General features: G+C 42.5%; 1 protein-coding gene across 1 annotated transcript in view; it reads right to left on the bottom strand.

Moving 5' to 3' along the window:
- pkd1a (polycystic kidney disease 1a) overlaps positions 1–27832 on the bottom strand; it is a 66408-nt gene that overhangs the window by 13831 nt on the left and 24745 nt on the right. The window contains 32 exon segments of the mRNA XM_018664648.2: positions 60–186; positions 320–530; positions 627–770; positions 870–1040; positions 1261–1456; positions 1535–1799; positions 2000–2186; positions 2931–3246; positions 3493–3581; positions 3733–4044; positions 5218–5362; positions 5488–5640; positions 5764–5923; positions 7008–7224; positions 7416–7626; positions 7628–7738; positions 9456–9596; positions 10904–11056; positions 14254–14404; positions 14798–15222; positions 15353–15652; positions 15761–15958; positions 16868–19488; positions 19676–19806; positions 20554–20729; positions 21200–21331; positions 23381–23857; positions 24143–24415; positions 24417–24530; positions 24873–25135; positions 26668–26818; positions 26933–27054. Coding sequence (XP_018520164.2) covers positions 60–186; positions 320–530; positions 627–770; positions 870–1040; positions 1261–1456; positions 1535–1799; positions 2000–2186; positions 2931–3246; positions 3493–3581; positions 3733–4044; positions 5218–5362; positions 5488–5640; positions 5764–5923; positions 7008–7224; positions 7416–7626; positions 7628–7738; positions 9456–9596; positions 10904–11056; positions 14254–14404; positions 14798–15222; positions 15353–15652; positions 15761–15958; positions 16868–19488; positions 19676–19806; positions 20554–20729; positions 21200–21331; positions 23381–23857; positions 24143–24415; positions 24417–24530; positions 24873–25135; positions 26668–26818; positions 26933–27054 — 8843 coding nt within the window.

Here is a 27832-nt window from a genome sequence, read left to right as displayed (position 1 = left end):
AAAATGGCCTCTGGGAAGGAGCCTTGATCATGTCTTAGTTTTGGGCAGATTTGTGTTACCTTGCTGCGGCTCATTCTGAGGAGCGTGAAGACGAGCAGGTAGAGGGGGTAGGCAATCAGGCAGGTCACCACACCTGCTGCCACCGTCTCTCCATTTAATGAAGAAATCCTTGACACTGCCCGCGGGCTACAGCACAGGAAGGCATTCAAATGTTAGAGCAAGTCACCATTTGCAATGTGGAAATTCACACACAGGCAGGGTTAGGGTTAGGAGACAAAAGGGGAGGAGACAAAAACATAAACGACACACATTCCTGTACCTGTATCTCTTGTCTACCACGATGCTGTACCACAGTGAGTTGGCCATTAGAAAGAGCTGCAGTAACAAAGCGCAGCAAGTGGCTCTCTGCAGGCGGGTGAAGGGGCTGCGGGGGGGCCTCTCCCACAGCGACAGCCACAGGTGACTCTCACACAGCGCCCGCTGCAGCTCACACCGCACGAGACGGGGGAGCTGACGAAGCACGGCCTCCTCTGAAGGAGACAGGGAGGGGCACAGTGGAACTGGCATCAAACTGGCATCAACCACCAACCATGTTTATTATGGATGATTCACTTGCGGTTTCTTACCTGATGCCTCCACCTCAATATCTACCCGTCCATCAGTTCTCTCATTGTCGACTGACAGCCACTCCTCAACCAGGAAGTAGTAGCTGCTTCCCGTCTGCAGGTCTTTCACCAAGACGTACTGTAGCATCCATGCAGGAGACAGACCTGAAGGACGGTCATGAAACGATAGTTTGCTCAAATATCAGCCGGTTAAGCTCTTCATGATTACATTGCTGTGTTGTGTGTGCGTGCATGTGTCTTTACCTTTGTTGTCATGCCAAATTCTGATTTTCCAGATACTGCCCAGGCTGGTGTCCGTGGCAATGTGGAAGATGTCAAGAGCATTGCGTGAGAAGGCTCCTCTGCTGTCGAGATGGCGGTGTCCACTGTGCTTCTCACGCCCATACAAATCGATTCCCACATGGGCTGTGGTGCCTACAAGGACAGACAAAGACTCACTACATCAAACTTTATCCACACTTAATAGTTATTGGTATTTTAATAATTGAATTACCCCTGAAACAGTGGGGTCATTCATTTGTAGACTCTTTTCTCTGTCATGTTTGCTATCTGTTACTGTAATAACTTCATTTTAAAATAGATCAACAGGACGTTAATCAGCAAATATTCTGATGATTGATGAACTCTAGCTCACCTGACCCACGACTCCAGCCAGTCTTGACCTGGATCTCATACTTGAAAAGTCCATCTTGGCCACAGAGTGGAACCACACCAGCCCGGCGAAGATCCAACTGGTCCAACTTGTGCAAGATGGCTGCTGCCACAACATAGCTTAATAAGCCCAACACACACACCAACAGCACGACCAGGCTTGGTGCACCAGAACGCTCCTGAGAGAGAAGGGAAACGGTTTAAGTGTGTGAATTTGCACAAAAAGACTTGAGTGGAATTTTTTTTGTGATACTGACTGGAACTTTAAAGCTGATGGCGTCAGCTGGTACAAACAGCCCTGCAGCGAAGGCTGTGAGGTGCCTGGTGTGGCAAACAGCTCTGCTAGCGTTGGTCTCTGCTAGAGGCACCATACCATCTGTCCGCCACTGCTTCTCACTCTCACTGAAGTACTGACATAGGGAGGCAAACACTCCGACCTCCAGACGAACACCCGCAGTCTGAGAGGTGGTGCTGCAGGGCGTAGTCACGTTGATGTAGTAGTCCAGTGTAGTGTCATAAGACCTGTGTAACATAGGGCAGAGGTGACACTGGTGCAGTCACACAGAGCAGGAAGCAATATCCAAAATTAAGGGGCCTCCAGTTTAGTGGACAGACAATAGACCTGCCCCAGGTGCGGCAAATACAAGCATCAAAGTCTAAACTTACTTTGTGCATGTGCACACATCATATTACAATACAGTGAATGAACACTGGGCTCTTACTCTGGCGAAAGGAAGAAGGTGTATTTCCTGTGGTCCAGATCTTGCCCCCTGGTCATACTAAATGTGATAAGTTTTTTGTCTGTGCAGTTCAATTCACTTGGTTGTTCGTGGGAGTGAAGATAAGCTGTGATGTATGGCTCCTCTTCATCCTCTTCATCCTTTTCTCTTTTATTCTTCTCTCTGGCATCTGGAGAAGAAAAGGAAGAGAAAATGAGAATAATTCCACTTGGTCAATACACTTACAAATAAAAATATAAAATGGCAAGAAAGAAAGAAAACTAGGGCACCTGTTTAAAGCTGTTAGGGACAATGCTATGGCACCACAATGACCATAACCAGACAGTTACAAAGTTCACAACGTGAGTATAGTGAGTGCCATTCAGCCTCTTTGTATCCATTATGTTAATAGCTCTATAGACAGCATGTTATCTCCCTGTATGGTCCATATAATAGCTACTGTGTATGTCAGTAAGCCAGTTCAAAATTCACATTGCCACTTTCTCATGCTGCAATTAAATACTGAAAAGATCCATAATTATATACAGTAGCATGCAATACAATGACATTAGATGTTCCTTTCAATTAAAAGCAAAGGGTTGCCAAAACCACACAGAATGGTTCTTTGTTGATCCCTGAGAGAAAATTGCAGCATCACAGCTGCACAGATATATGATGACAGTACAACAATGACAGTCAGAATGACAAAAAGGCAAGGCTGCAAGGGTCCTATTTCATAATACAGTACAAGATAACACTATCTAATTAGCTTTAAAATACCTTCCTGACTCAGTGTCAACAAAAGCGGAAGAATGTAAACCCAACCAATTTGTATGTTTATTCTATTAGATTATACATTATTTTGTTCAGTTGTTCCTGTTGTGTGTCCACTCCTACTGAATGCAGTGTGTATGTGATGAACATCAGAGCTCACCCTCCAGAGAGGTGAAGTTGAGCTGTACAAACAGCCCTGCCTGTCTGTTGGTGTTTCCTGTGCTGACTCTGACGATGACGTAGTCACAGTGGCTGATGTTAACGGCTCCAGCTGTGGGCAACCCTCCAGTAACAGAACCTGCAGCATAAACTTCTCCACTACTACCATTGTTAATGGCAACAGTTATGGCCAGACTGTCGTCCAGTCCTGAGATTGGGATCTGGGTGCCATTTTCAGTTCGAAACTCCATGGATGCCACCTCGGTGGTTACATCGTAGTTAGGCACATAATTAAAGGGGAAGGGGTTGGGCTCCACCTGGAGAGAAAAAGAAGAGAGAGAAAACCATAAGAAGAGGTGAAGTGAGATCTGAAAGAAACTGATCTGAAAGAAACAGAAAAAGTTAAAAGACAAAACAATAGCACTTCAGATAAGTTGTTCCTTTTGCACCAGGAACTTTCATTCTGCCAAGTTTTTTGACAGAGATCTGAAGACAATGTTCAAAGGGAGAATTTTGTACTCGATTTAGAAGTTTCCATCATGTTAGATGTTTTCTGATGTTACCTGAAACAGTAGCTGCATGATGTTGTTTCCTGCAGCAGCTCTGCCAAGACTGCTGTTGAAAGCTCGTGGGATGGAGAACCGCTGGCACTCTGGACATGGAGGGATTAAGGGAAGAAGAGAAGATTCAACACAAATGTATGTTGGTAATGTCCAGTTTCCTAAAGATTAATAGGTGATGAACATTTTCATCTATAGGAATAACTTTCATCAACTACTGAGACACTAAGCACACATGCCCACCTGGACTGTTGTTGCCATGGTAGCAGAGCAGGCTCTGGGGGTCGGCCAGTTTTCCTGTGGCAGCAATCTCAGCTCCCCTCAGCACCAGCGGCTCCTCGTTGAGCACCCGGGCGTGCATGAGGATCCGCATGAGGACTGAGGACAGGCTGTAAGCCTTCGCTGCCACTCGCAGAGGGTGTGGCTCTGGTGAGGAGGGTGACAGGTCTGACTGATCTTCACCAGAGGGGGTGACAGGGGGCGAGGGGGAATACAGATTACCGAGCTGAACGTAAGACTGGGAGGCTGACTGGCTGACTTGATGGATCAGATCACCTAAAGGGAGGTAGATGATATAAGATAAGGTTAATAAGTAAGGACAATAAGATGAGGAAGAAAGCGGAGAAAAAGTTGCACAGTTTGTGTTAATGTAATTTATTTTCTCCTGTAAATCTTGAAATTTAGAGTGTGGGTGGGTGGTGGTGTGTATATGGCGTTAGGGGCTTTTCAAGGAATGGAGTTAATGAGCCAATCGCTGTAATTACATGACAGATTTGCATCAAAGATCTATAGAAGATTTTCACCTTTTCCCTAAAATACTCAAATGATGTATCATGCTGAACATGGAATACAGAAGTCAAAGACTTTGTGGGCACTGAGGTTCACTAAACGATTTAACACCTATAGAACAAGTAACAAAATACAGTAACGCCGTAATTTCCGGACTATTGAGTGCACCTGAATATAAGCTGCACCCACTAAATTTAAAAAGAAAAAAAAAAAAAAGTAGATATATAGGCCGCACTTGTCTATAAGCCTGCAGGTGTCTACGTTGTAACATGACGTATTTACACATTCACGCTGCCGTCTCCAACGTCTCACCATCGATTCATTGATGCCAAACTTACATGCAGCAGCTCTATTTCCTTTTTCGACAACCAGATCGATTGCCTTTAACTTAAAAGCTGCATCATATGCATTTCTAAGTGTGTTTTCCATGATGAGGGTGTGTGCATTAAGCAAAATGAGTGCGTTTGATCTAATTTGAACAGTTTCATTGGTCCACTGCGACCTGTTCGGTAATTTCACTGGTCTGATGTGACGAGGCTAAATGTTTTGCCAGGTAAGTTTGTCAGCCCATAAAAATCTATAAATTAGCCACATCATTGTTTATGCTGCAAGGTTCAAAGCGTGTGAAAAACAGTAGCAGCTTAGTCCAGAAATTAGGGTACTACGAGCAAGAGTAATAGTACCTCTATGGTAGATCTAAGCAGCTAAAAGTTATGACGGCTGTTGTTTTGTATTGTTTCCTTACATAGATCAGGTACGTGATCTGGATATAAGCGACAGCAGTGAGAAGGCTTTGCTCTCCACTTAGTAATAAACATACATGAATAAATGCCTTGTCGATAGCTCCTAATTAGTGTTATGGTAATTTTTTTCATTCAGATTTTGAGACTAACACTGTTCTGAAAGATGGAAACACTCACAGCAAACTTTCTTTCTTACCCATGATGTTCAGGATATTGTCAGCTATCTCAGTAGGAGTGATGGTGCCCTGTTTGGTGTCAGTCTGTAAAATCTCCAGCATAGACTCCAGCTTGTTCAGAGTGCTGTTCTGACACTCCTCACAAATGAACTCACGACTCACCGCCTGGAAAACAAACATAGAACTCATCCTTTTTTTTTTCCTTCTTGGCTGTTTCCTACTTTTCTAGTTTTGTTTTTCTTTTCCTGGCCTCTGTCCTTCCCACCTCCCCTCCCTCTCATCCTACTCACTGTGCACTGTGCCAGAGCAGCAGAGGTCTGCTGGATGTCATTAACAGTGGTCAGGTCCAGAGCTGTCAGAGCTCTGGTAATGTTGCTGCGCACTCTGACTCGGTAACCACGCTCATGTTGGGACACGCTCGCTGACTCCCTGGTCTGCTCATACTGAAAGAGAGTAAATACAAAGTGTGCTATACATAGATATGCTTCATGTATTATAAACTGATGAATGAGTGGGCTCATACTGTAAATGCATTAATTGATGTCAGGTGGCCAGACCTCCCCTACCTCATTTAAGACTGTAATGAGAGCCAGTGATAACTCTCTGACCCTCTGGGAGTCTCCCTGCTCCAGCAGCTTTTTGACTTTGCTGTCTGTCAGCTCAGACAACCAATGGGGAAGGCTGCTATACCCGGAAGGCGGATCTGGCAGCACAACTTCAATGGACCTGGGCACAAACAAAAAACAAAATATTGTGTTTCTAACTTAGATATATTTCTTGGCCCTGGGATGGACTGGGGATCTGTACAGGGTGTACCCCGCTTCTCGCCCAATGTCAGCTGGGATAAGCTCCAGCACCCCCGCGACCCTTAATGGATAAGTGGTATAGATAACGGGTTGGATGGAGGTGATGGTTTAATAAATTGGGCTTTTAAATCCTCAGAGCTCACGACCTGCTAGTGGGCCAGTCATTATAAAGTCATGCTCAATTTACTGTATTTTACCAGAATAATGTACTTAGTATCAATGCTGCTTTCCAAGGAATCCAAGGTAGATAGATTAAAAAAAACATGAATGTAACCTCTTAAATCTTGCAAAGTAAAGTCTCCAAAGCTACCAGATATGTCAGATTGAATTTTGTGGAAATGTGCAGCCATTAAATGTACACTGTTCTGAGTTTGACTACTTTACTTGTATAGCTTCAATGAAGAGTTGGAGCAAGCTAATACAGACTATATACTGTATGTGATACTGTCTGTCTGTGGAATGAGATAATTTTAACAACAACCCTAGAGTTAGTTGAGGAGAAACACAGGAGAATCTGGGTTTTAACCTAAGGCTACCAACTAACTTTAAAATACTTTTTCTGACATACATGCAGAGAAACATGACCAGAATTCCATTTTGGGAAGGTACAATATTGTACATATTGAGCTTCTTATCTTTTACAGAAGCTGCTGCTAGATCCCATAATAATGTGGCAACATGTGAGAGGCTAAATTCACCATTCAACACACTTGGAGCTAAAAGTAACCACCACAGACCTAAACTTTATTAAGAGAGCTTAACAAAGTTTAGCTCTGTGGTGAAATTCTTTGACTTTTCTATTTGCACAGGAACGTTAGAAGTTAACAGAACAAAAACCTTGGAGATGGCAGGGATTTATTGTACCACTCAGAAAAACTTCAGTAATGTGCAGGCTTGGCAGGCTACGGCAGTCCTGGGATGTAAACAAAAGAAAAATGTCTGAATCTTATTAAATTGGCCCCACTTCTCTCAGCCTCACTGAACTAAGTAGTAAATGTAATTACTTGTTGAGTGCAGTGACAGCAGCTCCCTGATGATCTTCCACTGTGATGGACACGGCTACACGGTGTCGAGCTGAGCTGAAGCCTGGGGGCAGGAAGGCAGAGTGCTCTGGACTGCTGCCTTTGTACACGCAGAAGTCCTCACAGTAGTCTTCTCTGCAGCGTGTCACCAGGAGGCTGTAGAGCAAGGGAGTCTCTGAAACCCCCAGATCACTGTAACCTGGAGGCAAACAAGAGAGAAAGATGAAAAGGACTAAAAAGAGAGAGGCAAAGATGATGATGGTAAATAGGTGATGAGTAAGTGTGCTAGAACTGGACATATTTAACAAATATATAACATGGACAGAAAGGCAGAGAATGAAAGTGTGTGTCAGGTGTGTGACAGTGAGGTCACACCTTCCTTCTTCCTACCTGAGCAGTTAAAGTGTACCCGGTCCAGCAGTGTGCGCACTCTCCAGCCCTCAATGTCTCCATCCCCGTACTCCATTCCTGCTTCCCCTCCCCCTCTCAAGTGACACTCCCCACCGGCTGGGGGCATATTATGATGCAGCGTGATGGAGGCAGCGCCTTCGCCATCCAGACTGCCGTCAGTCACGTGCAGGGTGAAGATGTACGAGTCTCCAGTGGCGAAGGACACCCTGACGCAGCACCAGATTCATGCCGTCACTTCCTGTGGTGGTGGAGGAGGAGTCCAGTACCAGAGTCTCATTCTGCAGCGTCATGGCACTCCAGCGCTGAGAGATGTAGAGAGAACGATATTTTACCAACAGCAAACTACACTTGGTAATTTCCTCAGATACATGAAGCAATTAGACAACCTATAACTTAGTAGAAGGCAGCTTCATGTTTCTGGGTTAATGCACAACAAATATTTGGTTATAAGTCATAAGCAGCTTTAATAGTTAAAAAGGAATAGTTGAACATTTTCAGAAATACATATATTTACTTTCTTGTTGAGATCAAACAGAGTCGGGCTAGCTGTTTCCTCATATTTCTAGTCTTTGTGTTAAGTTAAGCTAAAAGGCTGCTGGCTGTAGTTTCAAATTTACAGACATGAGAGTGGTATCGATCTTTTCATCTATCTGGCAGCAACAGAGTGAATAAGCAACAAAACAGAGGTTCTTATCACTGGTCCCAAGGGACATCAAGAAGACCTTGTAGGAGTCCCCTAGACATCTCCAATATCAAGCTGTATAAAATGAACTCTGACTGACTTTGTGTGTATATATTAGGAAACTTGTGCAATTATGTATTTCCCAGTAAGAAAATATCTCTAAAGTCAGACATACGTATGTTATCTTGAATAATATTGAGAAATTAGTCTGTGCTGTGTATTGTCGTGACTAAATTACTGTAATATATTACACTCCCCATCTGACCTGTGGCTCATCTGAAGATGGTTCAGAATGTTGCAGCCTCAACACCCCAGTGCTGGCCTCTCTCCATTGGCTGCCAGCAGAGTTTTTTTCAGACACATTCCTCTTTTTATTCTTTCTTATACACATCAGTAATCACATTTGACCAGGTGCAATGATTATGAGAATAAGTAAAAAATATTTTATTCCAACTTTATGGGCAAAAGTGTGAAATGTTTGTTATATAATCGTCCATAAGTCAAGTTCAGGTCTCACAGGTTGGCTAACCAGTGTCTCCTGAATGTTTACAGAGCTTTGCTCATTATTGATGGATTTATTTGATGTGCATTTATTTCCAACTTTAGAATTGCTCCCATTCAACAGAAACTTTAAATAAATAATAAATACTATCCCTTTTTAATGTTACTTATGTTTTGTATATGTTTTATTTTTGTTGCTAAATGTTGTAGCTAATATCAATACAAATAAATCTTCACTAACTTTATGTGACCACTTCCAGGCAGGTTTTACATGAAGACTGAAACTTTTGATGGAAACTTGTTTCCAGCTGATGCTGATGCTGAAATATATGCACGTGAGAACCACATGTAGTTGGACATGATGCATAGTGTGGCAAATTAAAAATGATCCCTGTGTAGTATGGAAACTGAAGTGTAATGAAATTATTTTAGAAAGTGACCTAGGTTAGAGAGCAGCTGAGCGCAGTCAGTTGGTATGTGCAATTTGGGGCCCAGTGACTCAACAAGTGTTTTGTCTTTCAAATTGCTTCCCTGTGTTAGTAAGGACATAACATATTCTCTCTGGCTCCGCATGTACAATGACCTCATTCTCACACCCACACACACTGCCTGCATCACAAATCCCAGGGAAAGTCTGAATAAAGGAGAGATGAGGAGAGGTGGAGCAGGAGTAAGAGAGGGAAGAATGGGATCTGGAAATGTTGACTTCACTGTCGCTTCTGTGGTGCAGTGACCTCATTTTGCTGAGACATGGAGAGTCAGATTTAGTTGGTTGTGTGCTTGTGCCTCTGTGTGGGTTTGCCTGTGTGTGTGTGCCTGTGTGTGTGTGTGTTTACCCCACGGTGAAAGCCCTGGCAGTTGGTGCAGGTTCCCCTGAGGTACACATATGAGTTCTGGCTGACCTCGTAGATGGACTGGGCCTTACAGGACACACACTCCAGATACACCATGGGAATGTGGCCACTCTGGACAAGGACCTGTCACACACAGAATCATACACACAATGTGAAACAATAGCATAGGATACAGTTTCTCCAAACAGAAAGCTATTTACCCAACCACCCAAAAACAAACAACAAGCATTCATCTGTTCTATTTCAGATTCTCATTCACTCTTTCTCTCTGAGTCACATGTGTCACATGTGTGTATTGATACTCATATAACCACTACCACACACTATGTGTCATGGCTTGTTATGCCTAGACCACATTTAGACCACATCTGCTTTCTCCTTGTTTATATTTTCTATTTTGTCTGAGTCTAATTGCGATTTACTGTTACATCTGTTATGTTTTGTTTGTTCTCATCTAATAGAGTAAAGTGCCAGTGTGTTTTACTGGCAGCAGCTTTAGTACCTAGTTGTTGAATTGCTAATCAATCAACCAGAGATGTCAAGATAAATATTTTAGAGAATAAATAGATAAGCATTAATATTAACTATTAGTACAGGGAAAGAGAGAAGGTTGAGGTGTTATCATGTGTAAGAGATAGATTATTGTTATTATAGTGAAAAAACATTGTTGATAAGTATGAAATTAGTAAAAAAGTCTGTGATAAACAATCCAAGTGAAATCTCTCCACACATGGCTGTATGAGAGACTGTATGTGCAGATACATGTACATTCTTAATATTTGTGGCACCGATACGTGATCACTACATCAATACTGAGCCAATCAAACAAAGATGACCACTGCTTTAACTACAGCTTCCACTGTGCTCCACCATGAACAGTCTTTTCCACACTACGATAAGATTTTCTTCCTTATAGGTATGAGTCACAAATCAAACAGCCATTACTCAGATAGCAGAAGTTGGCTCTTGGAGTTTCTTGTTGTAGCTAAGGGCAAAGGAGTGAAGCACTCAGTACAAATCACTTCTAACATACTGAGCAGCACTTAACATTGCTGCCAGTATAATACATGAATTTCCCTACAATCCTAACTTATAACTGAAAATCATATAATGTATTATACCAGGAGTACTTTGTCTCCAACCATCTGAGAAAAGTTCAGTTATGAGAAACAGCATGCAGCTCTTATTTTATTTATGGTTCCCGATCTTTTCAGCTTATGATCCCTTCAAATGAAGCAGTGACGACTTGGAGCTACTCATCACAGCTGGCACACCACCAAAGACTGATTTTTTTTTTACCTCAACACCTTTCAGATTAGTTCATTAGAATAACTGTTGGAGACCTCAAGAGATATCATGTAACCACGGACTCAAAACATGCATGTATTCATGTGTACATGAGACTATACACATGAGAGATGTGCACTTACAGTCTGTGTGGTGGACTCTGGTGCCATGCCATCTTTGCTGATGGTCAGTTTGAAAGTGTATTCAACGCCCGCCTCCAGCTCAGAGCCAGAGATTCCCAGCACTGGTCCACTGGAGCCTAGGCCGAAGTTCAGACTGGAGCAGTGCTCTGGACCCTGCAAGCAGAAATTGAGGCATAATTGTAGCAGATAATTGTAGAACTGGGGAATTAGACTTAATGAGACTTAATTTACTTATAGTAATATTGATATACAGTAACTTCACTGTTATATCAATATTGACTACATTACAGTCAGTAAGACAAGATAAATACATTCATGTGGCTCAATCAGACTGTTATTAAGGTACGTTATAACTTAAATCTTATTGGTCAAACATTTTTTAATCTTGGTAACAAAGCTGATACATGCTTTGTAATTCTCGCTCTACTGCATACCCCAAAATAAGGACATGTCACAGCCTACCTGTATCATGATTTTAAAGTCCTAAGAGCTTCCCCCTTAATGCATTCATTTATTAATACTCATCACGAAATGTAACATCCACAAATTGTGCTCTCTACATTGTGTGCAACTAACTGGGGCTGATGTGAAATGAAGGGGACCCTACTTAGAAGTTACACAAAGTGATGGTTTCCAAAGTGGTTGTTACAAACTGAACTAAATGGTTACTAGTTATTGTGCAGCCTGTTCTGTACACCGCTGCAACACCTGCACATTTCACAGTAACTGCTCAGGTTGGGTGTCTAGTTTAAGAGATAGTATGATGGTGTACAGAATTACTGAAATCTGTAGGGAATACTACACTCGTGCACACAAATTTTAAATTTGTGAGAAATATTACAATTTTAGGCTCAGGTCTATTATGTCAGCACCACATTAACGGACAAATGACTCCAAGTGGTCCCCTTTGTTTGTACATTGTTTGTGCATATCTTTTCAAGTAAGACAACATAATTACTTTTCAAATTATGATTATTTATTATCCAATGTGTAATGCTCCTACCTTGTGAAGTAACATGTCTGTTTTGCTTGCACAAACGGTTTGCAAATGAATGAGTCACTATAATGGTGTGCTAAGACCTATGCTTAAAAAAACAGTATTAAATTTCTCAGAGTGGGGACAAATTTTTATATTGCCTGCACAAACATGCACAAACAAATCAAAATGGTTTTATTAATATCATATGGAGTGCCAACTTCAAAGAGGTGATAACTTAGACTAAACATGTGTAACTTTGTCCTGCACACTTATCTTGTTAATCAAACTACATCTGAATTTTCAGATGAGATTTTCTATGAGAATTTCTATTCATGTCCAATAAAAATAACGTAAGTCATTTTCTGTGTTTCATTCTTCTACATTTATTACTACGGCCCTATGGGCCTCTAAGGGCCCTAAAGTGTCTAAAGCTTCCAGTAAATTAACACACATCTCATTTGTTAACCATAACATCTCACTGATTTAGATTATCGAAAGATTCTTTGTAAAGATCTTATGAAGATGCATAATCCTACACTAAAAACTATCACATGTAGTATTTCATTTTGTTGGCATTACACAGCTCTCAGAGAAAAGAAAGAACAGACCTTTTGTAACCATAAATATTTTTCCTTTTAAACCAACTCTGTTGTGTTCACACTTGTATTTGTTTTCAAGGTCAGAAAATGTAGGACATCTGATCAGCTGTGTTGTTGTCTGTCTGTTTTCTCCATCTCTTCAGCTGTGAGTCCTTCTCCCAGAATGCAATACATTTTGACTCTTTCTGGTCAAACTCAGTGCCCCTCTGTCACTTTATCAGCATCTTCACACAGCTCTGTGTGTGTGTGTCATGTGTGCATGTTGTTTATGTGCAAGTGTGTAATTGTCAGGGTGGGGAGCAAAGCGCTAGCTGTGGAATGCTGAGTTTATCTCTAAACAGTTACATAACCCTTTAAATGCCTGTCCGCTTACATGTACAGTATGCACACACACACACACACACACATACACCAACACGTCTTGCTGGACACACCCATCCCATTGCATTTTATATTGTGGTCTTTTGCTATGCAGGCAGAATGTGCTCCCAACAAGCCAAGGAAGCAATGAGTGTGAAAAACACTAAATTAATTTGCACACACACACACACACACACGTTTGTTCCACCATCCCTGCGAGGACATAATACATTCTCTAACCCCTTACTCTAACCTTAACCATCACAACTAAATGCCTAATCCTTATCTTACCCTCACCTTAACCTGACTGTAACCCAAACCCTTACGCCAAAACTTAACCCTCAAAAAGCAGCCTCTACCTCAATGTCCCCATGGGTTGATGTGTAATCAGGTTTAAGTCCTCACCAGGATGTAAGAACACAGAATACACACACACACACACACACACACACACACACACACACACACACACACACACACACACACACACACACACACACCATGTTAAAGAGGCACAGTCACAAACTGAGTCCTCCTCTTCACAACAATGCTGCCAAGCATCTCTGAAGGCAGTTACAGTACTCAGGACCAGATGACCATTACGTAATTTTTCCACACTCTCCTTTTCAGAATCAAGTCTGTCCTCCAAGCTCTGTCTTATGAATTCACCATTAAAAAGTCTGAAAGTGGAGTTTGGTTTGACAATTCAACACTCTTTTATTTCTATTAGAGTCAGGCCAAATACTGAGAAAACAGTGAGAGACAGAGAGAGAAAATTCTGTCTGACCACAGGAGCAAAAGCAGAACACAAGAGAACTCTGTTGTACTCTACTGAGTTCTTCTGTACTTGTAGACTTGTTCATTCACTACTCCTTATTCTTTTAGGAACTTATGGACCTTGTGATGAAGGAATTATTTATGTAAAACACCTGCCACATACTATAGCTGTTTAGTTAGTTATATATATGCACTCAGTGTAAGTTTGCAGTGTATGCCAGGGTGAGTAACTGCTAGTCCTTTTTGTGTTCCCTGTTTTTACTTTGTGTTACTACATTAACATAGAACAGAATGACAAACAAATAGATTAATAGAAAGAGAGACAGATCCAAAAATAGAAATAAATCAATGTAAATGACTCCAATATAAGTAAAAATATTCAAATGAAAATAGTACAGATAATATAGGGTTTAGTGACAAGGCAATTATGACTACTGACACACTTTGGTGACGAGAGCTTAATAATATCACAACTTTCACAATTTACACACTGATCACAAACCTCTAACCACACTCCTGTTGAGGACTTGAGTACATATTAATGTATAGTGTAGTGTACAGTAGTTTGCGAGCGTCTCCAGCTATTTTTTAGTTATAATGAGTGAGAGGAGCTTTTGTTTCATGCCTGCACTTACCTTTGAGGTACTTTGACACTCCCAGTGGTAGTGGAGTAGTGACTGACTGTCTGGGTCCATGTTGGGGTCATAGGACTGCTCTGCACTGAGCTGCAGGTCCTGTGTCCTCGACCACACCCTGTAGGTGCCTCCTTCTATGATGGGCATCAACCTGACAAGGAAAAAGGGTTCAAATTAACATTTAAAAAATACATTTCTAACTGAACGTGTTAAACCCATCAGCTTATTGTTCTACTACAACTTCAACAGTATGCAGGAGGTAATCATCAACTCCAGAGAAGTGGATTATGTGGAAGAGTTTTGAGAAGTTTTAATACTTTTTTTATGGCTAGACCACCAATAGAATCCATTGTAACTGTCATGAATTCAAAGTGACTGCAATGCCAAGTTTAATAAACATTATTGGTGGATTATGGCTTTAATTTCATACTGCATCAAACTGTGCTTCACTAGCAGAATTATTAATCGCTTAGAAACCATAATAAAGGGATGAAAGTATATAATGTCAAGCTCTACAGGGAAAATGTTGTGTTTCTCTACTGACCTGGCAGCCATGACACTCAGCTGCAGACAGGCAGCCTTCCTTAGCGGCACGCCTTCATAAGACAGAGAAAACACCAAGCTGTAGTTCCCTGTTGCCAGCGCCATCTTAGGCAATGACAGCTGCAACCGGCGCACATCCACCTCCACCGAAAGTGACCGAGAGGGCTGAGTCACCACTCCAGAGGGAATCCGGTCATCTTTGTCATTATCACAGGAGGGTGTTGAGAGTATCTGCCAGAGGTACTGAGCTCCGTAGCGTACACAGCCTTTCAGGTCCACACTGGCCTCCACCAAAGTGGGCTGGGAGCGCCAGATGGCCAGGCGGGGGGCTTGGACCACCTGCACTTCTGGCTCCTCACACTCTAATACACTGATGTTTACCTCCACCTGGGCCAACACCCAGCTCACCAGGTTACTGCAGTTCACCTAGCAGGGGAAAACACATGGTGAAATCACTGCACTGGGAAGCTTTCGCATAAAGCATCTGCCAAATTGATTTATCACATGTTTCAAGGATCAATGGATGGATGGAATAATGAGATTCAAAGGAACATACCTGAACCAGGTAGTGCCCTGGGTATCTGTACTTATAACCCACAGTTGTGGTATTGGTGTGAACTGGGGTAGAACCATCAGCAAAGTCCCACAAACACTCCACAGGATTAGACCTGGGTGTGATGGAGGCCCTCAGGGTAATTGTCTTATTGATGAAAGTGTCCTGAGGTGCTGCATACAGGACAGCTGCTGTCAGCAGGTTCTGCACTAGGATGTGTTTGGTGATGTTCTGACCAAGCAGGGCATTGAAGGCCTTCAGGTAGATGGTCAATACACCTGGCTCCTCTGGTGTGTAGGACACCTAGGGTTGGGTGATTCATTAAGATACATCACGGCTTGTGCAGATTAATTGCTGTTTTGTAATATATAAGTCATAATTACAAAGGTTTTAATATTTAAGTGAGCTGACCTCTTTGCCAATATGTGATATCTTGTGGAGGTGGTGCAGATCAAAAGTCCACAGGAAACTAACAGGTTTGCCCATCTGGATGCTGGCGGAAAACAATCTCTTCACACCGACAGGAATTGCCGCACTGCTACCAAGGATGGAAAGTCCACGCACTGGCTCCATCACTTCAACCTGGAGGTGCCGCCTCTTAGAACTCACCTGGATTGTCACATGGCAGCACATAAACAGAAGTCCCCTGTATTAGCATGACAAAATAATCTTCATATTGTCAACATCAGTATTCCTAATTTCTGCGTGAAAACCACTATGTGTAGCATTTTCATATGATTTAACTTTCAAAATTATTCTGACACAGTATATTTTTGCAGAAAATGCATGTGTTTCTTTCATTCCTTTGTTCTCTGTGTCTTCAAGTCATGTCTGTGGTTGGGTGGGTGTGGTTTTGGGTGGTGGCACTGATTTAAGTGAAACTGTGCTAAAGGTAAACAGTGAAGGATGACAACAAACGTCAACAACGTGGGTACTCAATCATATGTCTTTGGCACACACACATTTATTAATACTACTACTATTTATTAAGCCACTACTTTTTTAGCTACGTAGTTACTGACGCCTACGTTGTTGCTACAGCAACCCATGCAGATAGATTGTTTATATCTAGAAACAAATCCAATCTCAAATATGCAAATCTGCAAATAACAGTGTCAACAGTCAAATGTGATATGCCTGCAGTCTGAATAAAGCCTTTGATAACCTGAGGTTGCTACTGAATGAGTAGCGTCATTGTATTGTCAGCATAAATGTGTAAATGTGCCCATATGTCAGGCAGTGATAACAAAACATTATGTATGAAAGTATGTGCAGACTCGCAAAAATAGAGAATAATTTATTCATTTGTAAATGCCACCACAAGCTGTACATGTTATCCTTTTAAAAGCACAAATGTGTGATACTGAGGAGTTAATTCTATGTGACAGTCTTGTGACCAATAACTGTTTTTAATGTTAAAAATGTATCTTTTACCTTTTTAGTGAAAAGTGACCATCCAAAGCATTTATATTACATTACATTATATTATATTATGCTATCGATCTCATTTGACTTTACCTGATTGTGAGCAGTGAGATTCACCATGTAGGTATCCACCCTACTGAATATGTGGACGTAGGTTTGGTTGGGTTGAGGGATAACAGTGGCATCTCCACTGATGCTGAGGATCAGACGCACGTCTGTGCCCGCTGCCATGGAAATGGTGAACTCCACCTTCTCGCCGACTCCTGCAAGGTTTGTACTTGCTTTCAAGTCCAACCCCTGAATCTTGTCCTGAACAAAGAACTCCCTGAAAACCACTTTCCCACTGATATCATTGGTAGCATTCAGAGTAACGTTGGCTGTCTTTGGCTCATGGAAAATCAGAGAAGTCTTCCTTCCTCTGTCTGTTTTTCCATCTAATAGCCACATCCATGTCACATTGGTTCCTGTCAGTACCTCACCCTGGAGCGAGACACTGACATTTGTTGCTACATAACTCTGCTCCGTCACATTGGTAGCAGTGAACCTTAGTCCAGAAATGATTTCCTGGACACTGACAATCTTTGACACAACCTTTGAGCTAACTTTATTGAAGACCTCCACACTAACTTGTTTTTGGCCAGGACTGCTAAAGCTGTGGGTCTTCCAGGGCTTGTCCCACTGCAGAGTATCTCCATTCACAGACCAGCGGTACTGCAGGTCCGAGCCTTCCATAGTCACAACTGTCAGGTTAGTTGGGTCATTGACTGCAACTGGGTTTTTGCTGATCTGCAGGTACACCCCTTTGGCTGGTTCCAGGAAGTGGATGGTTCTGTTGACAGACAGCTGACCCAGGAGGTTGGCTGCTCGGAGAAAAATCTCACATGGACCTGGTGTAGAGAAATTCACCTCCACACTCTTCCCGCTTATATTAAAGCTTGAGCTGGCTGGGTGCAGCTCTCTGATGAGGTTCCAAGTAAAAGTCATATTGGTTCCTTCCTTTAATCCTGCTTGAAGGTGGACAATGCTGTTTGTAGCAAAGCAGCATCCGTCTTGTCCTGTGCCTCCACCTCCTTCGATCTCCCCCCCTGCTAAAATCTGTAGTCCCTCCAACTCACGTTGGACAAACAGGAAGATGCTTGCTTGTGCCGTTCCTACGTCATTCTCTGCTGTTACAATGATGTTGAAAGTGCCAACAGAGCGGAAGGTGTAGAACATGGTGTGGATCCCTGGTATTGAGGTGCAGCGATCACACAAGATCCAAGAGAACCGAACACCATCTCCTTCCTCCATTTGGGCCTCAAAATAAACCGAGGCATTGAGGGGGACATTTATCAAGCTGGCATTGACGGTCAACCCACGGATTGGTGCGAGCACAGCAACAGGTATAGTAGTGTGATTCCTGCTAACTGTGTTAGCAGCTATCAGTGTGATATTGTAGCTTCCTGAGATGTTGTAGGTGTGGTGGGTATTCTGGCCTGTAAGCACATTGCCATCTCCAAAGTTCCAGGTGTACGTGACATTGGAGGCCAAGGAAGAAGTCATGAAAGCATATGGTGCTTTAAGTGTAAGGTTATTGTACTTAGTGCCGTTATGTTGAATAACAATTGGTCCTACAGGCATCAGAACCTCAATCACAACACTGGCATTACTGGTGGAGATGTTATTGAAGACAGTAACTGTCACCATGTAATGACCTGGGTTTTTATACCGCACAATGTTCCCAGAACCACGAATGAGCACGTGGTCTTCTTCTCTCCCAAAGTCCCACTGATAACTGTAGTTAAACTCTGGCTCAGCTTTGACCTGGAACCAGATCTCCTCTCCGACAGCATAGTGTGATTTCTCAAGGATAAGGCTGATGTTGGTCAAAGCTGGCTGCACACACACCCAGTTGAAGAAGTTGGCCTTGGTTGCTCTGTTGACCCCGCTGGAAAGAAGCAGTGATAGACGGTAGTTCCCACTTGTCAAGTAGGTGTGTGAAACTCTGGGGTTGCCGTGGTGTGTTTCATTGGGGCTTCCGTCCCCAAAGCACCATTCATAAAGATGAGCTGATTCATTACCGGAAACCCAGGCTTGAAAGTTGACAGGGGTTTGCTCTTGGACACACCCAGATGGCTCCATTCTTATTACTTGGAAGACAAACACCTGGACTGGTAAGATTGTCCAACCAAAGCTCACAGCGTTCGAGGCGGTCACATTCACTGTGTAGTTGCCATCTTTGTTGTAGCTGTGTGACACGTGAGGTTCAGATGTAGTGTAGATCTTCCCATCGCCCATGGAGAATGTCCATGTGATGTTATTACCTGAAGCAAGGTGTGCCCACACTTTTGTAGGACTGTGAAGCTCTGTTGGAGAGGAGCTTTGAGCTGTTAGATCCTCAATCTCCTCATACACAAACATGTCAGCACAAGCCTCTTTAGAACTGATGGTGTTGTTTACTGATACACAGACATTAAATACACCACTCTGTGCATAGGTGTGCGGCACCCGGCGACCTTGCAGCGGGGCTGAACCATCTCCAAAGTGCCAGTCATAGTGAATTCCATAAGCTGAGGGCAGAGGGTGAGCCTCAAAGTCAGCTGATTTGCCAGCGAGGAGGAGTCGTGGCTCTGTCTGTATATCGACATGAGTGAGGATGCTGTAGACGCTCATGTTGATGCTCTGACTGTTGTTGTCATAACGATTGGACACTGACACCAGTGCAGTGTATATTCCTGTATGGAGAGAGGGAAAAAAGGGAGAGCAAGGAGAAGGAGGTTAAATTAGTGATATGCCATTATCTACCCGTAGTCTTAAAACATTTTAACCTTGCATAAATTTAACACAAAGTCAAACTAAACTGGCTGCTGCTCCTTTACTCATGACTATATACTGCTGATAATGAGATGGGTGAGGCATTACCTGGCTGAGAATAGATGTAAGTCACATTGTTGCTTAGGAGGACCTGATTGGGAGAGTCTGGGCAGAGGAGGGTATGGTCATAGGGAGGCTTGAATTCAAACTCCTTATATCCCCCATCACCAAAAGACCATCTGCAGTATAACAAAAACAATGTTAAACCATTAAAAGATGAGCTTCAGAAAAATACATGGAGCTTAGATGAATACATGCACTGATGAACATTTCTACCCACCCACACACACGCACACACACACACACACACACACACACACACACACACACACACACACACACACATTCACACACACTCACAGTCACTAGCTGGAAAGTGGGAATCTTCTCTGACGAGGCAGTAGAGGGTTTGGATAGGGAGAAGTGGAAACTCAAAACTCAGAAAGCCTCTCTGGACCAAGAATGGTGAGAGTGGAGGGAAACTAAGTGAAAGAGTGCACCACAGTTGGGAGGGTGGGAATGTGAAAGAGGGAAGGAGGGAAAAGAGCAAAAGAGAAAGAGTGGAAGAAAAAGAAAAAAAAATAGTACAGGGGAAACAGCCGAGCAGAGGGGAAAATTCTTGTCAGCAATCTGCTCTAACCACATGGTTATAAATCCAAGGCTCTGCATGGTATGACTGCTGCTGTGCTATTATGGCGCACAGGAAGACAAAAACAGAGAAAAGAGCAAAGAGAAAGAGAGACAGACAGACAGAGGAGAAGAAGCGAGCAGCCAAACACAAACAGATGCACTTTGTTTTCTTAAAAATCAAAAAAAGAGAAGACGAAGAAAAAAAGAGGCTGCTTTTTATTACAACTTTTGTTTTAAAAATAACCCTTGAAGATGTCTATCTTTAATTCTCTCCATCTATCCCCCTCTGTTTGTACCGGAAGGTGGCAGCCACAGACATGTCCACGAGCACAGAAGTGGTGAGAGTCTGAGTGGAGCCCTGAGGTACCACATCTGGCACACCATTCACTGTGAGGTTGGCCATGGGCTGCAGGCGGTCCACCGTCACGTTGAAATGCTCTGTGAGGGTGCTGACGTGGTTCATGGCGGTCACCTGAAAGAGATGACACACTATCAGCAAGACGGCTGAAGACAGTGGGTAAGAAGTTTACATCTTGTGTCACTAACTTAGGTCAGACAAAATAAGCTGCTTGAAAACATCTTTTAAGTTTTTTTAAAAGTCTTTTTAAAATCTTTTAAGAAAATGGCTAAACTCCATGTTTTCACATGACAACAGGTTTCACATGTTGATTGTTGTTTGTGAAACTGTATGATAACTAACCTTCAAGTTAAACCTTACTGTCCAGACATTACGCACAAAACAAAAGGCTGAAATAGTTTAATATGCATACATTTTGTCAATGGTTGTGGACACCCCATTAAAAAACTGGGCATCAAAAACCAACCTGTCACATATAAATTTAATCAAAACAATTAATATATCTGCAGGTATGCATGAAACAGAGAACACAGTTTGGCAGTACGACAGCAATTGGACTCATGCTGAATCTGAACGTGACTCACTGTGAGCTTGTAGACAGCAGCATGCTGGTAGATGACATTGAGGACAGTGTTGTAATAGGTAAAGTACGGCTTGTCATCCACTGTCCATTTAAATGTAGGACTGGTGCCTTCAAGCACTGATGCTGTGTAGCTCTAAAACAAACACAAACATATGTACATACAAATGAAAACATGACAAAAACAACATATCAATATTACACGGTTCATACAGCTTTAGACAAATTAGATTTAAGACTTTTTAATGGCACTCAGAAGGCCAATTAAGGCCAATACAAAAAATTGGAAAAATAAAGGGTGCAATAACATCCGTTGCTCAGGTTTAAAGACAAATTTGTCCATATATGTTTTTTGAAATATAAATGGCTGAACAAAATGGCTGGGACATCCACCAGCTAGCGTGAGGAGGAGCATGGAGCTTAGGGCATCACTTTGCCAGTGGATGTAAGAGTGAACTTTGTTTGTGGCAACTGCAGTGTGTGGACCTCTGTCTGTTTTAATCTATGAACTGAATGAATTAAATAAAAACAAATAACAAAACTGGCGATCTGTCCAGGGTGTGCACCAACTCTCGCCTGATGTCAGCTTGGACTGGCTTCAGCCCCCCCGCCCCCCCATGACCCTTATGGATAAGTGGCATAGATAATAGATGAATGAATGAAATAACAAAATCAAATACTGTCACATTGACTCTACTTAAACAACAGGCAGTTTGTAGCTACAGATACCACCCAGTTCTTGGACATTACAAACAATATCTGGATCTTGTCCCTTGCACCAGTTAACCCTCCAACAACAACAACATCCTCTCTCTCACACCTACAGCATAGATCTGAGTTCTTTGGCTTTTGTCTTCAACTTTGCCTAAAATTCCTGTAATTCACAGAGCTTTTCTTTGTATCATTTTCTCAGAGTGTTTGATTTTGTGATGAGCTGTGCCATCAAATCAGCACTTGTTGAGGACACACAGCCCAGTTAGCTAAAGTTTGCAGACAGGGGACCTGAGGCCTGAAGCCTGTACTACCAAGCAGGACTTGCAGTTAACAATGTAATTTCAGGTTTAACTCGTTTTCAGTCATTTTGCTGTTCTGGTCTTAACATATATCCACAACAGAGCCTCTCACAAAGAGCTTATGACGCTAAATAATCACATACTTACTGTTATATCTTCACTTGAACTGAACAAAGATGATTTTGTCCATGCACTGTTGAATATTTCCCACGATTATAATGAACATATCAGTCATATTGACCTCAGACATTAACTCTCTCCTCTCTCTCCTCGTTTTGGCAGCAGAAACAGTCTGACATGTCTGTAACTTTTTTATCTGCATCACATATTCGGAGTAACTCAGAATAAATCACCATCAGACAAAAGAGCAAAAACGCTCACTCAGTAAGTAAAAAACATTTTTGTATTATTTACAATAAATCTTCAACCTGACTTTGGTAACTGGAATTTATTTCTAGAGTTTCTATTCTTGTCATGTGATTATTGTTAACATTTCGCCTTGTTAAATGTCATTTTAGGACATCGCTAGAACTAAATTAACCTGCAGGTATCAGCGTGTCTCCTCTGATCATAGTAAGTACTGTAGTCATGTTTTTAGTTCTGACAACGTTACTTGAAATTAAAGACTCCGCTTCTTACACATGAACACGCTCAGGAAATCCTGGGTTGACTTAACAAGTTGATTACCAGTGTCGTCTGACCGATTAGCCAGACTGTGATTGTTAAGTTTAGTGAAGCCAGAGAACAAAAAGATATCCAGGGTTGAACTCGCTTCGCCAGAAAGATATGTGTAGGCCTTCTTCTTTTGTTGTGGCAGACTAGACGCAGCTGACGTATTGCTGCTGCTCTCATTCAGGATAATGTGAGATGAGGCATTTGGTAAACTGTTTATTTTATCTTATTTTTAATATGTTACATTTTACTTTGAGATTTAAAAACTGCAATGTCAAAAAATAAACAAATAAATATAATCCAACCTCCCATGAATTTTTAAGACTTTGTGATACTGATTTGAGACTTTTTAAGCCTTATTTTCAGATTAATGAATTTAATGCCTTTTAAGACTTAAGACTTTGAGGATCTGCTGGAACCCTGTCTTAAATAAGAACTCTTGATACAACACCAATTAAATATACTTATGAGCAAACACACACACAAATACACATACTCACCACAACTGACTCCATCAGCACCCTGTGTGCTGGGTGTGGCTGCACCACCAGTCCTCTGAGAGGCTCTTCCAGGTGGACAACCATAATCAGACTGGCCTCCGTCACGTTATTGTGTGCCTCCAGCTCCACCTGCACTGGACTCCCCAGCTCCTCCACTCCCAGGTTCAGATCGAGCACTGCATACAGACTGGGCTCGGCGACCCCAGACCCTGAACTCGGCCCAGAATGACAAAGAGCTGGGCTGGATGGAAACTCTGATGGACATTCTGCCTGGAAGGTCACGCTGCGATTACTGCCCCGCCGAGATGCCTTTGTTTCGTAGCGAGACTGGACACTGAGCAGCAGGCGGGTGTCGTTGGGCTGCAGGTAGAGGGTGCCATTCCGGGGAAGTGGGTAGAGGATTGTCAAGCCCAGAGGGGGCACCACCCGCAATGGGCATGATGCTGAGGCTGGGTATGATGGCTCAGCAGAAGTCAGCTGAAATGTATCAAATTATTTGTCACAATTATTTGTCAAATATTACAGAAGTACAAATATAGGACAAAATTTGATGCAGACACTTAATGGGTGTCTATTGATTAGCATGAGAAGACACTGAAAGTACATGAAAAAATAAAGGAAAAATTTACCTCTAAATCATATTAATCTTTATAGAAAGATTTAACATAGCCAGCATGTTTTACATTCTTATGTGGCCTCTTCATGCATGCTGATATCTGCCAGATGCATGCTGGGATATGACATACTGCTTTGATGTCTTACCAGCATGCTGTATAGTCCAGGCTCGGGTAAACCAGCAGACAGCTGTGCTCCCTGCAGCTGGGTCTCGCTGTGTCCCACAGAGAGTACTCTGATGGGACAGACTACTTCCTCCAGCCACCCTCCCTCACCATCCTCCACCAGCACCTCCACGTCAAGCGCCGGGTCAGGCAAAAGATTAGTGTTAGGGTTGCCCATGCTATCTGGTGACTGTCTGGTGCCGTTGATCCAGAACCACTCCGACTGGTTGAGGGCTAAAACAGGTTGTCGCCACGTTCGAGTGTGGAGAAGACTGGCAGCGGAGCAGGGAGGCGGGGCCAGCATCATGCTGCAGGGCAATGACATCCCCACGGGAAACCACGAAGTCCTCCTCCTCCAGTTGTTCTTGTACCTGGGAGAGACAGGGATCGGGAGAGTGTAAGTCATAGGCAACTACAGACCAAAGTCGGGTAGATGAATGTGAGATTGCACATTACCAACTCTGTCTGCAAAAATGAATCGACTTCTTTACTGAATCAAAACTTATTCAGCTTCTTTTGTAGCACTGAAACAGCCAGCCTTGCACAACAGCTGCAAACCCTTAACTGTTTATCCTATCTGGCTATAAACACCCTCAAACTAAAGCTGGCAGTCAACAGCTATTTCTTCTGGGCTTTCTGTATTTCCAAAGCAAAAACACCAAAAACCCTGTCCTTGTTTAAATAAGTTTGGAAACAAAAGTAAATCCTCTCACCACTACATGTGCAGCTGCTCCTGCTGGTAGAGTGAAGACCACCTCCTTTTGTAGGGTGTAACGGGGCCTCAGTGCCCCAGGGGGCAGGCGGTGACCCTGGGTGCAGTTAGGACAGGAGGAAGGCTGGCAGGGACTAGAGAGGGCCAGGCACCGGTGCTGGAAGGGACACCATTGCTGTAGTCTGGGGCAAGGGGGTGGATCAATATTCGTAGTTTCATCTGGGACACAAACAGCAACTGGAGCGCAAGCTGAACTTCCACAACCTGAGACACAAGATGAATTTTGTTTTAATCAGTCATTCTTTTAATTGTAGTTAGACCATGTTTCACTGGTGATCCATACAGAGTGTACCCCACCTCTCGCCCAATGTCAGCTGGGATAGGCTCCAGCCCCTCTGTGACCCATAACGGATAGCGATATAGATAATGTATGGATGGATAGACCGTGTTTCAAATGAATACAGAGCAGACCAAATCTAAACTTTTCTTCTTCGCTTCACTTTCTGTTTCTCATTATGTAGTAGAATGACCCTGAGTGAACCTTACTGGATTATTACTGAGGCATCACTGTGTAGCAGCATTTTAATGCTGTATCTGGTGGAAGTGGAGTTAATTTTCTCTACCTCCTTACTGTTTAATGTAGAGTTAGCGATTTTGAATAGTTTTGGCTGGTTTAATCTAGAAAATTGTTTTATAAACTAATTATGTGTTTTGCTTGCCAAAGTGAATATACCTATTAAATAAAAAGCACAATTTAGCAGAAGTAGTGGGAGTAAAGTATAAAAGTATTTTACTTTCCACCACCTGATATAGTTTATTCATATATTCATATATTCTTATCCCTGATTCTTTCCCCAGCAGCTATATCTTGAATAAAAATCAGATTTATCATTTTCATGTTAAAAAAAAAAACAAAAAAAAAAAAAAACCACAGAATGATACTTTAAGGAGAAACAAGTCTGAATCTGTGCTTGTAACTTTACATCTGATGAGTATAATGGTGCAAAACTGCAGTTAAAAGCAATTAATTACTGGATCAAAGGGATGACAAACAAGCAAATCTCTCCAAAACAATGCCAAAAAGGTGTGCACTTGTGTAATGTGAATGTAAAAGATTTGTGTTTCTGTTGTGTATTAGTAGCGAGAACATAATTAGTGCGCTGGGCTGATATCCATCTCCATCTCCGAGTGAGGTAAGGCAAACTTGCTTTCTATAGAATTAATAATCTGGTGTCATTGTCTCCACTGTCTCTTGCTCCTGCATTCACCAACTCCAAAGAAAGGTTTTACAGAAAACGTGCTCCCATGCCTAATCCCTATGGATTCCTGTTTCTCACATCTTTCACATGTATTCACTCTCTGCTCCTCCGTCTGTTGCATATCTCTGCAGCTATTTCTCAGTGGAGATGCACAAAAAAATACAGAAAGCATCCCAACCAATCCCAAAATGTGCCATGCAGTGATGTAGTAATGTGTTGTGTGTCTGGATGAGGACAGGAAGGAGCTCAGAAGGGAAGTGACCTTGATTGGTCTTGTTTTTCTTCTCTTCTGTTTTGCCCCACTTTCTATCTCCATTCAAACTTCTTTCATGTTCACCTACTTAACAACTTTAGACAAGGTTGGTCAGTGCGTGTCTGTGTGGATGTGTTTGTCGAACTGGAGGTGTGGGTGCAGGTGGCTTATACGTTTTTTAACACCTGCTGATACTCACCAGGAATGCGTGGATGGTTTTACCTGCCAAGTGTGTGTCAATGTGTGTGAGAATGTGTGTTACTGTGCTTTTGTGTATGACTCACTGGGTAGCAGCAGGTGCATGCCAGGATAATGACAGTGAGGCCTGTAGGTCTGGAATCGGATGTGGATTTGTGAGCTGAGTTCCTGAGTGACAAACTCAAGGGAAGACAGACGACCTGCCTGAACAAAGCTCAGAGCTGGGAACAACAGTACCTGAGTGAGAAAAAAATTGGGGAAAAGGGAGAAAAACAGGCAGAAAGTTTGACAATAGAAGGTTTGAGGAGAACAGTGCCACGCTTAAATAAACAAGCTGAGAGGCCTCCTCACCTCTATTCCATTGCTGGGAGGTTGTGGAGCAGAGAGCGGAGCGGATGAGGCACGGTACAAAAGATTATGGGAAGTAAATACAGCCAGTCCCACCATGTAGATCCCTGCATCTGGAACACGCACTGTAGAGGCAGAAACAGAATGTAGTCAAGGTGACAAAAGAGGGGGGAGGATTGGAGGATTTAAAAAGAGGTGAGAGGTAGCGAAGGCAATTTATAAGAAATGATGGAGCAACTTCAGTCAACACAGACGGAGAGAGGGATAGAGAGAGAGAGAACAAACCTCTGAAGAAACAGGCCAAACAAAACTAAGGGAAGAACACTTTGGCACAAAATGTATCTGCTCATTGCAGACTTACACAAACGCAGAGACAGAATCAAAGATAGTCTGGACCAAAGAACCACAATTAGAACATCAGGCAGACAGAGACACACTCACATAAAGAGAAACTACAATCTGCCACACATCTACACTGAATTTCATGCTGTGGCGCTGAATTTCTGTTCACTTTTGAAGGCAGTTTTAAACTGTGCTGGTTTCTCTGACGACTGTGTACATATCTTTAGAGGAATTCAGCCTCATTAGGGCCCTTCCTGTGGAGCAGATGCGGTCAGTCCCTGTCGAACTTCTACTTGAGCTACATCAGCACCAAGTGAAGTGTTACATTATATGTTGTTTAAAGTTAACTGCAGAATATGGTCTATTTATCAGAGGGCTTTCTATTCACTGGCTTTGCAAATCTGTAGCAATTTAAAATATAAACCACTGTTTGAAAAGATCAATTTTGCACATTATATGTATATTCAAAGCAACACTTGGGAGTCAAAGCCAGTCAAAAAGAGACTGTTTTTAATACCAGCTCACTCACATTATGTTGGATGTGTTTACAAGATGTAGTAA

This window comes from Lates calcarifer, linkage group LG5 (genome assembly GCF_001640805.2).
Source record: "Lates calcarifer isolate ASB-BC8 linkage group LG5, TLL_Latcal_v3, whole genome shotgun sequence".
Classification (NCBI taxonomy): domain Eukaryota; kingdom Metazoa; phylum Chordata; class Actinopteri; family Centropomidae; genus Lates; species Lates calcarifer.
This window is presented reverse-complemented; position numbering and strand designations above follow the sequence as displayed.